We start from the raw sequence: 16,875 nt of genomic DNA on the forward strand, positions 1-16,875 counted from the left end.
CGTATCACAAGATACCTACTCTTATTAATATTGTAAACAAAAAGTTTGAGGATGTTATAAAGTTAACTATATTGGTATTGCAAACTAGAAGTTTTTATATCAATAGAATATAATGATACAAATAATTTTATAGTTTGACATAATTGTTTTATTTCTCAATTAAACAATAATATAATAAATTATTGATAATAGTATATAAAATATCGTTTGAAGTTAAAGATATGATAATAATATATATATAAATAATCTACAATAATAAAAATAAATAAAAAAAGTTAATATAATATTTGATTTTATTGATAAATAATTGTTTGATTGATTGATTACATTTTAGATAAGATGGTAAAATACCCTTTTATCTTTTTAATAATTAATAAAATATAAAAAAATATTATTTGTTAAGGTTGATATTGTAATTCAAAATCAATAATTTGATTATGTAAGATAAATAATTAATGATTTGATTATTTTAAGATAAAAAATTAGTAGATGAATAAATAAATTATCGATTTGAAAATAATACATCATATTTTGAGGATATGATATCTCGCCTGCATAATATTGTAACCATTATGCCAAATAATTTCTTTAAATTTTTGGCTTTGAACATAAATTTATGGGTTAAAAATTATTGGTTACGTGTTAAATGCACTACAAGAAATCTCCTCAAGAGATTAAGATATGTTGAAAATATTTTGAATCTAATGTTCAATATTTTGAAATAAATATCAATGATGTTTTTATTATGTAGTTTCTTAATTGTTAATTTAGTAACACAATGTTTTTCAATATTGACGGGATAAAAGTAGAAGATAAATGTATATCAATGATAATGTATGTCTTTTTCGATTGATCGATGTAAAATATAAAGTGAACTCGAAGTTCAAAATTTAGTTCTCAAATACATTTTTTGATATAATGTGTTGAATTAGCTCTTATAATTGTTAACATTGAACATTTTTTGCTTTCTTGCATGAAGTGTCATATTTTAATTGGTTTTAAATATAAAACCAAAATATGTCAAAATAAAGAAGGTTGATCGTCCTGATAATATCAGGACATAAATATTAGTCCATAAGAGGTTTAGGTATTTGAAAATAAAACAATGTCCCTCTATGACCATCTTACTTGCAAGTAAATTTAAAATACGCCAAAAATGTAGTCGATCAATTAATTTAAAATATGTCGTGTCCGAAAGAAACAGATACAAAGAAGAAGGTCAAAAACTCCAGAAGAATTTTAAAAATGAATCATTTAATAAAATAAAAGATGATGTTATTATTGAAGAATACCCGTGAATGTAATTTTAGTAGGATAAAAATGATTTTTCGTACTATAAATGGCTATGAATATCTTAAAATATAAATTTATATTTGTAATATGAAGTTTTTCATAAAGATTTGAAGTCGACTATGATAAACAAATTTAATTATCATGGATGCGTTGAATAAATATTTATATGGTTTACAAAATCTATGCAAGATTTGAAATATCAAGACAAATTAGATTCAACCTCCATGACCATGACTTTATTTTCAGTAAAACTACATAAGTCATTAAACATATTAAAAGTAATTGAGTCATTTTTTGAATGACAAAAATTTGTGTGAGACGGTCTCATAACCGGGTCGTATTTTGTGAGACATATATCTTATTTGGGTTATCCATGAAAAAATATTACTTTTTATGTTAAGAGTATTACTTTTTATTGTGATTATCGATAGACTTGACTCGTTTCACAGATAAATATTCGTGAGACCGTCTCACAAGAAATCTACTTTTTCTGAATCCAGTTTTCTATGTTTTTTTTTCCTATCTTTTCTCAATTTACAACATATTTAAAATTATCAAAGAATGTTGGGTTTGTAGTTCACATGTAATTGGACCCAAAAAGGCCTATTGTATACATGATGATAACCATGATAAATCCAAAGCTCCTAAAAGGCTAAAATTGTATTATCTATCTTAATTTATAACTCAATAATATTCGCTCCGTCTCAAATATACCAATTTTTTATGACTTGAAAGTATTATGAAGTTCCAGTACGGTTTACGAGTTTCGTGGTCATTAAGAACAAATTAACGTTGTATTAAAAACACTACATAGAAAGATACAATGTTGTTCGAGTCGTCTATTATAACGGTTTTTTTAGAAAATTAGTCATACTCTAGACCCTTCATTTATCATAACAGTATATTTCAAATCTATGAATTTTAGTTTCATTTATTTTTTAAATGAATTTATATTGAGTAAATTTTAAATTCATCATGAAAAATTACCAACTTGACCCTTAGTCCAAGTATCATATTTGGTTATTTACTAAAATCGCTCTTTGGAAGAGAAGGGTGGATTGTTAGTGTGGACGATTTAGAAGATATAATCGGAGGACATGTATGGTTAGTTTCCATTTGTATACTTGGCGGAATTTGGCATATGAGAAATCCACCAATCCACATGTGATGTGTGAACAATGAAAATTGTGTACCATAGTCAGTAGCTAGATATGAATAAGGAGACACGAAATATATATGATGAGCTACAACAATAATTAAAGAGTCTAACATGACTATGTTAAGAGATAATTCAGCATATCATCACGTTGTTAGGATTTCATATAGACGATTATAACCAGATATAACGATAATTATGATCGATTTGAAATTTACTTATTCTAAAATGTTTTCTAGAAAGACATAGTCAGAGATGGTGACTTGATTTCCAAGTGGCTCCGCCTTATTCGCAAAGCAGTCGTAGCCTCTCAACGAATCAAATTATTGATTTTTAAACCATATATATCTTTCCACGTGGATTTTCGAGAATACAATACAAATGTAACATTTAATAAATTTGAATTAAAAACCTAAAAAATTAGGAGTAGGTCTTTTGTGAGACAGTCTCACGAATCTTTACTTGTGAGACGGGTCAGCCCTATCGATATTCACAACAATAATTAATATTCTTAGCATAAAAAGTAATACTTTTTCATGGATGACCCAAATAAGAGATACTATTAGCATAAAAAATAATATTTTTTCATGGATGACCCAAATAAGAGATCCGTCTCACAAAATACGACTCGTGAGACCGTCTCACACAAGTTTTTGCCAAAAATTAGGTTGCATTTTAGATAGATGTTTTGAAATTTATGAATATTTTTATTTTCAATAATAAATAATAAATCAAATTTTAAATTTATATATTAATAATATAAAGTAGAATGGATTTCAAATCATATTGTTGTTGAGTGAACTTGAAATCAATCATACTTCACGTCAAATATTATATAAATATGAAGTGAATTTGAAGTTTTCTTTCTTACTTCTCTAAACACTAAAAATACATTTGAAATCTATCAATCCAAATACAAAGTTACGTAGTTTAATATTTCAATAAGAAATTGAAATTTTGAACTTTTAACTTGATCAAACCTTTCAATTTTTCTAAATGTTACACCCCCCTCTCTCAAGTATATATATATATTTTTTTTTCTTTTCCGATTGTTCAAAATATATAATTCAATTTCTATGTTTATTAATATTTTTTTTAGTTTGTACCAATACACCCAATGACTAAATTTGAAAATTTGCGAAATCATTTTTGACTTACTTAAATAAGAGCAAAATATGAAGTTTGTTCGTAAACTTTGTTTTTCAATGATTTTTTTTTTAATTTTCATGAAAAACAAACAAAATCTATATATTTGAGAGTAGGTCTCTTGTGAGACGGTCTCACGAATCTTTATCTATGAGACGGGCCAATCCTACCGATATTCACAATAAAAAGTAATACTCTTAACATAAAAAATAATATTTTTCAATTGATGACCCAAATAAGATATCTGTCTCACAAAATACGATTCATGAGACCGTCTCACACAAATTTTTGATTATATTCGAAACTAAGAAACTAAAGAGCAGAAAACATTATTTTTCATTCCATTATTAACGCAACACCACGGACTTTGGAGACCCAAAGACCACGTGGAGAAATTTATTATTGGCTTTCCCCAAATTAATATTATCCACATGATCCCCAAAATTATTAAGACAGGTGGAAGGGACCCAAATGACCTTTGAAATTAAATCAAGAAATCATGTATTTGAAATCATATACGTGTGCCACTGACCTCTAAGTCAAGTGGCATCACCTCTCTTAAATATGGGAAAGATGATGAGTTTTATGTCCAAAACTCACATTTCCCCACCCCTTGTCAAAAAAAAAAAAAAAAAAAAAAAAATNATGTGTTATTTATTATACTTGAGTCATGTATAATAATCGATTTGGTTCGGTGTTCGAAAATATGACAACAAACTAAATTTAAATACATATGACATAAATTTGTAAAATAAAAGCTCATAATCATTTTTTAAGTATTTATAAACATCATATATATTGTTAATTGTCTCGTATCAGTTATATAAAATTTTTGGGAGTTGTATTTATGGAATTGCACAATCATCCCTTTGAGCTATTTTTTGGAGTTGATTTCGGTTCAAGTCTCAATCGTAACATGATATCAGAGCTCAGATTTCACCGTTATGTGTTGGACTGTCCATAGTTGAGCTATCCGTTCTGTCTATAGTTTGATCATTTGTAAACGTCACGCTCCAGATCATTATTGGGCAGACATATATAAAATTCATGAGAATTGTATATATAATAGACTTAAATAATCTTTTATTTGAATTAATTTTTGAAGTTGAGTTAGTTTTACATGTAGGTATAGGTTGAGATGAATATGTTGATGAAATTAATGTCAACCGTAGAGTTCATATTTTTCTCGAGCAATCCCATCGAGAAGTCTGGCCCTATATAAATTAAATAATCGATCATCCTTTCCGCCATTACCAATGTCCGATCACAAATTTCAGTGTAAAATCATAAACTGAAAATTCTGATCAGAAACAGAAATCGAAGATCAAACTCGAAGGAGCTAGAAACAATTGAAGTAAGCTGGTGAGAATTAAACTTAAAAGGAAATGGCTCAGATTTTACTTCATGGAGATCTTCATGCCACAATATATGAGATCGATAAGCTACACTTCGGATCCGTCGGTAATTTTTTTCACAAGGTATTTCTGCTTAACTTTCCCAACTACTGATTCTTTAAGTTAATTATTGTTTATTTGGTAAGTCAAGTAGAGTTTCAGGCATCCCAGATTGGGAACTGGAGATTTAAGTGGCGAGGAGAGAAATGGCCTGGTAGAAAACAAAGAAGATAATATGGTTTCTTGAATTGGGAACAAGAAGATTTTAGTGCTAATTTGGATGAATATGAATTTATTTGCACATAATTTTGAGATGGGGTTCTTGTTTTCTTCTTTGTGTTTGGTTACACTTTTGAAATCAGCGAGTTTATTCCAGTTCACCTGATGATCAGTACTAGATGTTCTGGTATTGGGGACTTGGTTGAGCTTTTTCTGACAGAGATTAGTGTTATATTTGGGAATATTTGGATTGTGGATGAAATAGTTCGTATCTATGGAAATGATTTGAGCAGAAGTTTGGGGTTTTTTTTAGTAGTAGTGGTTTGTGAGCCGGTATCACGAATTTTTATAAGTGAGACGGATCAAACCTACCATATTCACAATAAAAAGTAATATTTTTTATGGATGACCCAAATAAGATATCTGTCTCACAAAATACCGTGAGATCGTCTCACACAAGTTTTTACTTTTTTTAGTCGGGGAGGAGTTTGTGAACGACAGGTCTCGAGTCCGTTTGGATTTTAAATGACTTGAAGTAATTGATGAGTTAAATGTATTTTTATTTATATAATTAAGTAATTGAATGGGGATTTGAAAAGTGTCGGAGTTTCCTAATGGAAAAATTGAAAATTTGGTCATTCATGTTTGTGTTTTTGCGATTTGTTTTTGTATATTATCAAATTTCAGTTTTTGATTGCTATCAATTTTACTCCCTTTTCTTTGTGGCCATGCATGATGCTTATATATCTGATGATACGTAAGTATTTTTATGGAAACAATGGTTAAAATTGCAAAACAAAGGAACAAAATTGTAAACAATAATGAAAAATACATAATTAAAACTCAATCCTGATTACATAACGGAACAAAATCGCAAATTATCAAATATAACGGCATAAAAAAAACAATTTTCCCAAAACTAAAAGATCACACTTTAAAGTAAAGCAGCGAGGTAAAGTTTTGTCATTTCTCTTTTCTATTGTTCGGTTTCGTAGATTGTAAATCATTTGAAATGTTGTTTTTGCCAAGTAAGTTGAGATTATAAGTCATAAAATTAAAAAAAATATTTTATACGGAAATTAGATTCTATGGATCAAGCTTACCGATGCTCTCTTTCATATCCAAATCTTACTATCCTACATTTCATATCAAATTCTTCTCTATTTGATTTTCTTTAATGTAATTGTTTAATTTTTAATAAATTGTATCTTAAAATCTAAAGAAAGAAATAATTAATATAGTAAAATAATACAATTATTTTTGTTAATGACGAAAATTGATTTTGAAATAATCATCAATTCATGTACCAGAATGTGAAGATTGAAAAAATATATGTGGATAATATGCGTATGTTTGGAAGTGTCACCGAAGAAGAGTGACACTCCAAAAACACACACACATTCCGTTGATTTTCCGTTGGTTGATTCCAATATAACTCATCGATCTGTTCTAATCTTTTAGTGAATATACATAATTAACAAGTTGTTTTTTGAAAATGGAGGTGGTAGAAGGCATTGAAGGAGCTATTGGATTCAAGAAAACAGGTTCAAAGCTCTATGCATCAGTCGATCTAGAAAAGGCAAGAGTTGGCAGAACAAGACTCCTCTTACACGAGCACTCCAATCCTCGTTGGTACGAATCTTTCCACATTTTCTGTGCTCACATGGCTTCCAATGTAATATTTACCGTCAAAGTGGACAACCCCATTGGAGCGGACCTTATCGGGAGAGCCTACGTGCCTGTTTCGGATTTGATTCGTGGCGAAGTAATAGATGAATGGCTTGAAATCTTGAACACCGAAAACAAACCAATACACGGTCACTCTAAGATTCATGTCAGGTTGCAGTTCTTTGATGTTGCTAGGGAATGTTGTTGGGCTCAAGGAGTGAAAAGTCCCAAGTTTCCTGGTGTACCTTTCACTTTTTTCCCTCAGAGAAGAGGGTGCAAGGTTACACTTTATCAAGATGCTCATGTCCCTGATCATTTCATCCCCAAGATTCCATTATCTGGTGGGAATTTCTATGAGCCTAACCGGTGTTGGGAAGACATTTTTGATGCCATTAGTAATGCGAAGCACTTGATTTACATAACGGGTTGGTCTGTTTATACTGAGATTACATTGATACGTGACATGAGGCGGCCAAAGCAAGGAGGAGACACGACACTAGGCGAACTTCTCAAGAAACGAGCCAGTGAAGGTGTGAGGGTACTGATGCTCGTCTGGGACGATAGAACTTCTGTTGGGATTCTCAAGAGAGACGGATTAATGGCAACTCATGATGAGGAAACAGGAGAATATTTTCGAAACACTGATGTGCACTGTGTGTTGTGCCCTCGCAATCCAGACGATGGCCGTAGCATAATTCAGAATATTGAAATCGGGACAATGTTCACTCATCACCAGAAGATTGTGGTTGTGGATAGTGCCATGCCTAACGGCGATGAAAACCGGAGGAGGATAGTTAGTTTTGTGGGTGGCATCGATCTTTGTGATGGGAGATACGACACTCAATTTCATTCCCTTTTCAGGACTTTAGACACGGCCCATCATGACGATTTTCATCAAGCGAATTTTAGTGGTGCCACAATTCAAAAAGGTGGTCCAAGGGAACCATGGCATGACATCCATTGCCGGTTAGAAGGTCCCTGTGCGTGGGATGTTCTCTACAACTTTGAGCAACGATGGAGGAAACAAGGCATACAAGACGTGCTTCTGCAGCTTGATGAACTTCAGAAAATCATAATTCCACCATCTCCTGTCACGTTCCCAGATGATCCAGAAACATGGAACGTTCAAGTTGTTCGTTCCATTGATGGTGGTGCGGCTTTTGGTTTTCCTGATTCACCAGAAAAAGCAGCACAATCTGGCCTAATAAGTGGAAAGGATAACATCATCGATAGAAGCATTCAAGACGGGTATATCCATGCCATTCGTCGCGCGAAAGACTTCATTTACATCGAGAATCAGTACTTCTTAGGAAGCTCATTTTCATGGTACTCTCAGGATATCCGGGATGAAAGCATAGGTGCTTTACACTTGATCCCAAAAGAACTCTCGTTGAAGATTGTGAATAAAATTGAAGCCGGGGAAAGATTTACGGTATACGTTGTGATTCCCATGTGGCCCGAGGGGTTCCCAGAATCTTCATCGGTTCAGGTTATATTGGATTGGCAAAGGAGAACTATGGAAATGATGTACACAGATATAGTTCAAGCTCTGAAATCAAAAGGGATTATTGCTGATCCTAAGGATTATTTGACTTTCTTTTGCCTCGGTAACAGAGAAAAGAAGCTGAGCGGAGAATACGAGCCTTCAGAAAAACCAGAACCGGATACAGATTACAGTAGAGCTCAGCAAGCCAGGAGGGGAATGATCTATGTCCATGCCAAGATGATGATTGGTAAAGTGTTTCTTTCTTCCGATATACTCCATCTGTCCCAATTCAAATGCTCCATTTTCACTTTTCGTTACTACTATAAATTTTACTTCTTTTCATAGTTCACACATAATATATGACATGTTCGAGGTTATTTTGAGGGTACAAAAGATCAGGTACCCATAACTGTCATGTTTGTGGCTCACTTCTTGAATTCCAAAGAATAATGAATCACGTTTTTGACAAGATGGTAATTATCCTCTCTTTGCTTCATACGTGAAATGTGGTGTTTGCTTGCTGTCCAGTTTTCAAGTTTTTCATTGCCAACAGTTATATCTTTCTACGATACCCTACTGCTGAATTTTGTGAGACATGATTTTGGGATCCTGAAAATGGTTTTTTTTTTTTTTTTTTTTCCTACAGTTGACGACGAATACATAATCATAGGATCTGCCAACATCAACCAAAGATCCATGGATGGTGCAAGGGATTCCGAAATTGCAATGGGTGCATACCAACCATATCACCTATCTCACAACCAGCCAGCAAGAGGCCAAATTCACGGTTTTCGTATGGCGTTGTGGTATGAGCACCTTGGTTTGCTGGATAACTCTTTTTCATACCCACAAAGCATGGAATGCATACAAAAAGTGAACCATTTGGCTCAAAGAAACTGGGATCTTTACGCCTCCGAAACCGTCGAAAGTGACTTGCCTGGGCATTTGCTGTCTTACCCTATTGGTATATCATCAGAGGGAAGCGTCTCAGAGCTGCCTGGGTTGGAGAATTTCCCTGACACCAAGGCTAGAGTTCTTGGCAGTAGAGCTGATTTCTATCCTCCAATTCTCACTACTTAAAAAGTTGGAGTTGAAGCAAGGGTTTGGAAGGAGTAATGCCACTGCCAGTTTGATTAAGTAAAAATCTTGTGTATCTGCCTAAAAACATGAACTCCCCCCCCCCCCACCCTGTCAATAAATAGTTGGTTTGAGGTTGCATGTATTTATGTGGACTGCAAAGAAATGGACTACAAGTTGGATCGAGTTTGAACTTGAATATGTAATATGTTTAATCCAATAAAAGTGGAAGATAAAATTTGTGGCAATCCCCTCGACGAACACTGTGACGATGCTCGCGACATGGCTCGTTACATTGTAGGAACTACCATTTCCAGTTCCCACTTCTTCCTGGGAATGAAGTAATTCACAACAGAGTTCCTCAAATCTCTTCTAGGCATAAAAGATCCCTCTGGCAGATAAATTGGATAAAACCATCTTGAATTTGTTAAGATAATTCGGTATTACATTTTTCCAACCTAATTCAATTAGTCAAAAAACTTATTCTTTATAAGCTATTCCAACCGGTGCCGGCGAAAACTGCCACTTGAACTCTGTCTGGGTCAGTAGTCTCCACAAGGGTAATGAAGAATTGATTTTAAAACAAAACAACAGCATTTGCTCTTTTTCTGAAAGATATTTCTACTAGAATTTTTGGTAATTTGAAGTTTCAAATTCGAGACGAGATATCGGGATCGAAATTACAAACTCTCTCAAAATTATTATTATTATTTAGCAGAGTTTTAAGTAACGGTAGTGTGTGGGTGTGAAGCCAACAAACGACTTTTCCGAAAAATAGGTCGATGTTGACCGCGCTAGACAAAGTCAAACATGAACCAAATTCCATGAATAGATTTTGAGTAATGCTACATGTACAACCAAATTCATACAATAATTTTTACAACACAAAAAATTCAATACAAAAATTTCATTTATCAAAATCGCACTATATATTCAATACAAAATCTCACGAAATAATAATAAAATCTCACGAAATAATAGCAAAATATCACGATATTATTGTTGTACATATTATTGTACGATATTTAGGTTGTACCTATACATTATTCATAGAATTTACATTCAATGGACGGACCATCATTTTCGTACAAATCTCAACCTGCATGCAACTCATCCACACCTTCACCAAATTTCGCCAAACGACACGAATCTAGCACACCCCTGTATTATATTATATTATATATATTAAAATAATTTTTTAAAAGTCTTTTTCTTCTAAACAATATCAAATATATCCATTATTTTCTAAAATAAATACAATCACCAAAAATATCACTACTTTATACTGCATGCATTCACTTGATCATCATTAAACTAAAAAGGTAGAATTAATATAACACAAGATTTTGATTTTCTCCTCCAAAAAATAAGCATCCAAATGATATGTATATATATATCTAAGATCTGACAGAAGTCGAGAGTATATAATCAACTGTTAGACAAATCTATGAATATCATCATTTAATAATTTCTTATAAATGTAAACCCTTTGATACCCTATAAATAGGCTCACTAGGATTAGGCCCAAACCAGCTCAAACTAGATTTGGGACCCATGGCTCATCCTTAACCCAAATGGAAGACATGCATTTTTCTGTATTTGGTGTGTCGTGTTGTCAAATTTCAGTTTTAATATTTTTTTTCGGTTTTTCCAAAGCTTGATTTTTTTTTGACGTGACGTCGATCTGATGCTCACTTATTTTATTTTGTGTATTTTATTACATAAAATATTACTCTTATATTGTAAATTACCAACATGTTCTTTTCTTATTAATAAAATAAATAAAAAAACAAGGCGTCCGATATATTGTGTGCGCACATGCGATGTACCGTCAGCATATGGGAAATGAAATAAATCCTCATCAATTTATTATATAACAAAATATTGATATGTATTGCATTAGTGACGCTCACTAAATAGTAGCTAGTTGACCAACTTGCTTGGATACATTGCATTTTTAGCTTGAACAAGTGATGTATGCATGTACGTACGGCAGACACAATTATACATATATATCACAAAATTCTTACTAGATAGTCTGTCAATTTTGTGCAAGCATGTCAAAATCTGACATGACTCGTAAAACATGTTGAGTTAACATGTTGAGTTGGAGGTTTTTGTATTTGGGTTAGATCGAATTGGACATGATATCTTATCCGAAAAATTAATTGGGATTCGGGTTGGGTTCGAGTTAACCCGAAAATTTTAATTTTAATTTTTTAAAATATATAATTAAAAACATCGTTTATATATTAATATGTTGTATGTTTGAAAAAAAAAATTATTATATTTTTATATCATATATTTTCATCATTTAATATTTATTTATAATTTTTTTATTTGTTTAAACTATTGTTTATTTGATTTAATAAATATATTTTTAATTTTTTAGAACTAGACTTTCAAATTTATATAATATATGAAACATTTTGTTATTATTGTTTAAATTAAAATAATAATAATAATAATATTATTTAATATTATTATTATTTAAAAAATTAAGTAAAAAATCAAAATTAGGTTGAGTCGAATCGATCGAGTTGGTAGCTTTTGGTTTGGTTCAAGTTTGGGATGATCAACTTTTTTATACTATCATGCATCAACCTGACCCAAACCCACACGATCCACTCAAATTGACACCCTTAATTTTGTCAGACATATCTCAAACACAACGAAGTGATTAATATGAAGTGCTCAAATATTGATAATTTTTTACGAAAAATGTGTTGCAGAAATTATTGATCAGTTTCAGATTTGGGAATTAATTAAATGGAAGAAAACATTTTTGTTATATATTTTAGAACACAATCAAGTTTATATTTTTAATAAATTTCTATTATATATTAGTTGAATATTAGAGAACCCCGATTATTAGATTTTATGTACCACATGAGCAAATTTTAAAAAAAAATGTGTTGGTGATTGAGAGACCACTTGTACCATTCATTCTTTTTGGAAAAATTATTATTTATTAAATGTTTTATATTCAAATTAATGCCGAAAAGATTCATGGTTCATGTATCGATGGTGTACCGGAGCCAGTTGCCGACATTTCTAATCAGATATAAGAAAATTCAAACCTAAAAAAAATCAACATATTGAAACAATATATAAATTTTCAATTAATATTTTTGAAAATAATGTACAATTTCTTATATTTATCGTTATTTTAGCTTCATATATTAAATTTATTGCATATTCATTTTTCTTTTCTATGGTTTAAAAATACTATATATTTTTGTATCAATTTAATTATCTATAATATGACATTGTTATTTTTATTAAATATGATCAATATATTTAATTTTATCACTTTTATTTTTATAAAATGTTCGTTGGTGGAAAGTATTGATTTTATAATTTTAATTTAAAATATAAATTTACCACTGTATTATTCTAAGCAATTATTCAAACTAACGAACAACGCACACGTCATGTGTGTGTAAAATAATGATTGTTATGTATATAAATCATGATTATGATCATAATAGATCGAGTTGATTATAAAAATTTTGTTATAGTTTTTAATTATTATTTGGATAAAGATAATAAGATTATATTAAATATGTAATTTATAGAGATGATATGTGAATTTTTAAAGTTGATTAGATATTATAATTATGGGTAAATTATATGAAAAACATTAGTTATCTAAATGTATATGAAATTTTCCTAAAAACTAATTGCTGTCACAGAGTTGGACCACAAAGACTCTCAACCTTTATATAATAGCATTGATATTCATTCAAAACAAACACTTATTTTGTCTAGAAATTTTTTTTTTACTCCAAAGAATTAGCTATATCTTTGTCTAAAAACTCAAACGATATGGTTTTCAAACTGACAAGCACCTGTAATAAAAAAACTAACTAGTAATTGATATCTTCAATGCTGAATGGAACATTTTCTTTAGAGGTAAAAATTTATTTGAGACAGTTTCACGGGTCGTATTTTGTAAGACGGATCTCTTATTTGGATCATCCATGAAAAAATATTATTTTTTATGCTAAGAGTATTACTTTTTATTGTGAATATCGGTTGAGTTGATCCGTCTCACGGATAAAGATTCGTGAGATCGTCTCACAAGAGACCTACTCTTTCTTAGAAATCTATATTTTTTTATTTATTATTTTATACAGATGTGTTCGAAATATATGTGTGTGTATATATATAACTTACATCATGAGGTAATAAACAAAATCAAAAAAATTCCTTCTAAAGGAGTTAAGTTAATCGATCCAGTTGACCACAAGTGGCAGTCTAAAAAGAGCTGTAACCTAAAGATTCATTGAACGATGTAAGAATTCTTAGCATTGGGATTTTTGGCCCTCCTCATTAGTTCATGCATTCAAAGAGTTGACACTTTTCAGCATATCTATCTATATATATATCGCATAAATGCATGCATACAATCATACATTGGGCTTCGAGATATATAAATACTGCGCGTGATATTGTATAGTGAAACAGCAAAGAAAAAACCTACACGTTTTCTCTGTTCTTGCTTGTAATTTTCATCCCAGATTTTTCGGTGTTTGTGTCTTCAACAAAATATTGGATCTTCTTTCTTGGAATGCTATTCTTGGCTAAAATCTTGATCTGGGCTGTGTTGATTTTAGACAAAAGCTGAATCTTTTTCGCTGTCTTAGGAGATTCTTGCGAGAAAAGACCATGCCCGCTCTTGTCAATTCCAGGGGTGAGTTTTCTCAGCATCTCACACTTGTGTCTGTTTGTAGTTTTGTTGTAGGAATCTTGTTTGATTTTGAAGGCGTTTTGTTTTTGGAAGTCTGGAATAATATCCTTCGCATGGCAGTAATGAATTTTTCTTAGTTTGAATGCATGATTTTCTTCTCATTTTATGAGATTTTGGTACTCTAATCATATTTTGAATTGATGAAATTACGGATTCTACGTAAAACTATGTCGGGTTCAAATATTTTGTTTAAAAGATGATGGAAGTTTTTTAAGAAGCATCCTCATTCATAAAAATGGCTTTCCCTGGATTAGAATTAGCTGGCATGCTTACATTTCTTTCTATATGAGATCGACCGGACAAATTAGATGACTTTTTTTGTTTCAAATCAGGTGAGGGGTTCGTGTTCTCGTTCGGTACACACGGAGAGGTCTACTGTCCGCCTAGGAAGAGGTCTCGGATCTGTGGCCTCTGCATTGTTGGTGGGGATTCATCCAAGGATAAGAAACCATCCATTGATGTGCTTCCAGATGAATGCCTATTCGAGATCTTCCGACGGTTGCCAGGAGGTCGAGAGAGGAGCACCGCCGCATGTGTTTCTAAGCGTTGGCTAATGATCTTGAGCAGTGTCCGCATTAGTGCGTCATTTGAGACCAATTTTCCTAGTTTGAAATCGGACACGATGACCATTATGGATAAATCTTCGAGTAGGGTCGGATGTATCTCAACTGATCTTGGTCTCGAAGGAGTGGAATGTGATGGATACTTAACAAGGTGTGTCGAAGGCAAGAAAGCAACAGATGTAAGACTTGCCGCTATTGCTGTTGGTATGTCTACCCGTGGCGGGCTCGGAAAACTTTCGATCCGAGGAAGCAACTCTCTACGTGGCGTTACAAACCATGGTCTATCTGCAATTGCTCATTGTTGCCCTTCACTCAGGGCTCTTTCACTGTGGAACCTTAACTCTGTTGGGGATGAAGGTCTATTTGAAATATCAAGAAACTGCCATTCATTGGTTAAGTTGGACCTAAGTGAATGTTCTTCAATATCGAATAATGGTTTAGCTTCAATTGCGAAGAGCTGTCCAAATTTGACCTCGATAACGATCGAATCATGTCCAAGAATTGGTAATGATGGCCTTCAAGCAATCGGGAAATTTTGTCCTAAGCTACAGTCTGTGACCATCAAAGACTGCCCTTTAGTTGGGGATCAGGGTGTTGCTAGTCTTGTATCTTCGGGTTCTAAGGTCTTGAGTAAGGTGAAACTTCAAGGTCTAGATATAACGGATTATTCAGTCGCCATGGTAGGGCGTTATGGAAACACCATTACGAATCTTGTTCTTGTCGGGCTTCACAATGTGAGCCAGAAAGGGTTTTGGGTGATGGGAAACGCTCTAGGTCTGCATATGCTATCAACTTTGACTGTTACTTCGTGTCGAGGAATAACAGATTTGAGCCTTGAAGCACTTGGAAAGGGCTGTCCGAACCTGAAACATGCATCCATTCGGAAGTGTTGTTTTGTCTCTGATATTGGGATAGTAGCTTTTTCGAAAGCCGCCAGTTTATTGGAGAACCTGCAATTGGAGGAGTGCGACCGGATCACACAGATAGACTTTTTAAATGCCATTTTGAGCTCGAATTCGAAATTGAAATCTGTTTCTTTGGTTAAGTGCATGGGAATTAAGGATGTTCATATGGAATCTTCCTCGTTTTCTCCGTGTCAATCTCTTCGTTCCTTGTCCGTCCGGAGCTGTCCAGGATTTGGAAGCACTAGCTTGGCTCTGGTGGGAAAGCTGTGTCCAAAACTACACAACTTAGATCTAAGTGGGCTTAGTGGAATCACGGATGCCTGTCTGATTCCTCTGTTGGAGAGTTGTGCAACGGGACTTTCAAAGGTTAATCTGAGCGGCTGCTCAAATCTGAGCGACAAGATCGTATTTGCCCTGGTTCGGTTGCATGGAAGAATGCTTGAATTGGTAAATCTTGATGGTTGTAAGAAAATAACGGATGCAAGTTTGGTGGCACTTGTTGACAGTTGCCCCTTGCTTAATGATCTTGATGTTTCGAGATGTTTGATCACTGATTCTGGTGTTGCGGCTTTGGCTCGTGGGGTGCAACCAAATTTGCAAATTCTTTCCTTGTCTGGATGCTCGAATGTGTCGGATAAGAGCGTCCCGTCCCTCGAGAAATTGGGACGGAAACTGGTGGGATTGAATCTTCGGCATTGCTATTCTATTACAAGCAGCAAAATCGAGTTTCTTACCGAGAACTTATGGGAATGTGATATCCTATCATAAGTCGATTGTTGGAGTTTTGTTTCGGGTTACATAACCTTCACTCGGTTGTTTTCCATGGAGACCAAGGCAATACATCTTTTTTCCTTCCCTTTTTGCAGGCATCCTTGTATTTGACAAGTCTGTTGAAACCCTTTTAGCTTCTTGCTCAAGAGGCTTACACTTTTGATGCCTTTGGTTTTCCGCGAATGCATTTAATGAGTCGGTTTCGTATACCTTTCGTGTCGCTTCTTGAAGTCCTGTCTTTCCCATATTAGTCAGCGGTCGGCTTAGAGCAACACAGGCTAGGTTGGGAGTTTGACACTTTGGGATTTGGCAGTGACAGCCTACCATGGCTGTTTTTTTGGTTGCCTGATCTTGGTTTTTTTTGTTGGATCTTGCTGTGGCATTCATGCAGATCACTTGATTGTAATATGCCACATTTGCCTCGAGTTATATGTTAATAACAAT

At 33.0% G+C, this 16,875-nt stretch overlaps 2 protein-coding genes across 2 annotated transcripts; both read left to right on the forward strand.

Moving 5' to 3' along the window:
* The first annotated feature begins 4,749 nt into the window (after positions 1–4,749).
* On the forward strand, positions 4,750–9,687 carry LOC140991098 (phospholipase D alpha 1-like). The gene is made up of 3 exons (XM_073461020.1): positions 4,750–5,073; positions 6,710–8,609; positions 9,009–9,687. The coding sequence occupies exons 1-3, from the start codon at positions 4,981–4,983 to the stop codon at positions 9,440–9,442; spliced, it is 2,427 nt and encodes an 808-aa protein (XP_073317121.1). The 5' UTR covers positions 4,750–4,980; the 3' UTR covers positions 9,443–9,687.
* A 4,190-nt stretch (positions 9,688–13,877) lies between these two features.
* Positions 13,878–16,846, forward strand: LOC140991326 (EIN3-binding F-box protein 1-like). The gene is made up of 2 exons (XM_073461241.1): positions 13,878–14,135; positions 14,525–16,846. Exons 1-2 carry the CDS (start codon positions 14,111–14,113, stop codon positions 16,426–16,428), a joined length of 1,929 nt encoding a protein of 642 aa, XP_073317342.1. The 5' UTR covers positions 13,878–14,110; the 3' UTR covers positions 16,429–16,846.
* The last annotated feature ends 29 nt before the right edge of the window (positions 16,847–16,875 follow it).

Source organism: Primulina huaijiensis, chromosome 13, assembly GCF_012295235.1.
Source record: "Primulina huaijiensis isolate GDHJ02 chromosome 13, ASM1229523v2, whole genome shotgun sequence".
Lineage (NCBI taxonomy): Eukaryota > Viridiplantae > Streptophyta > Magnoliopsida > Lamiales > Gesneriaceae > Primulina > Primulina huaijiensis.

Excerpts from the sequence above, each read along its gene's own strand:
- LOC140991326 (XM_073461241.1), top strand. The coding sequence starts at position 14,111 with ATGCCCGCTCTTGTCAATTCCAGGG. Across the intron at positions 14,136-14,524 it reads CGCTCTTGTCAATTCCAGGG|GTGAGGGGTTCGTGTTCTCG; the intron begins GTGAGTTTTCTC and ends GTTTCAAATCAG.
- LOC140991098 (XM_073461020.1), top strand. The coding sequence starts at position 4,981 with ATGGCTCAGATTTTACTTCATGGAGATCTTCATGCCACAATATATGAG. Across the intron at positions 5,074-6,709 it reads TCGGTAATTTTTTTCACAAG|GTGGTAGAAGGCATTGAAGG; the intron begins GTATTTCTGCTT and ends TTGAAAATGGAG. Across the intron at positions 8,610-9,008 it reads CCATGCCAAGATGATGATTG|TTGACGACGAATACATAATC; the intron begins GTAAAGTGTTTC and ends TTTTTCCTACAG.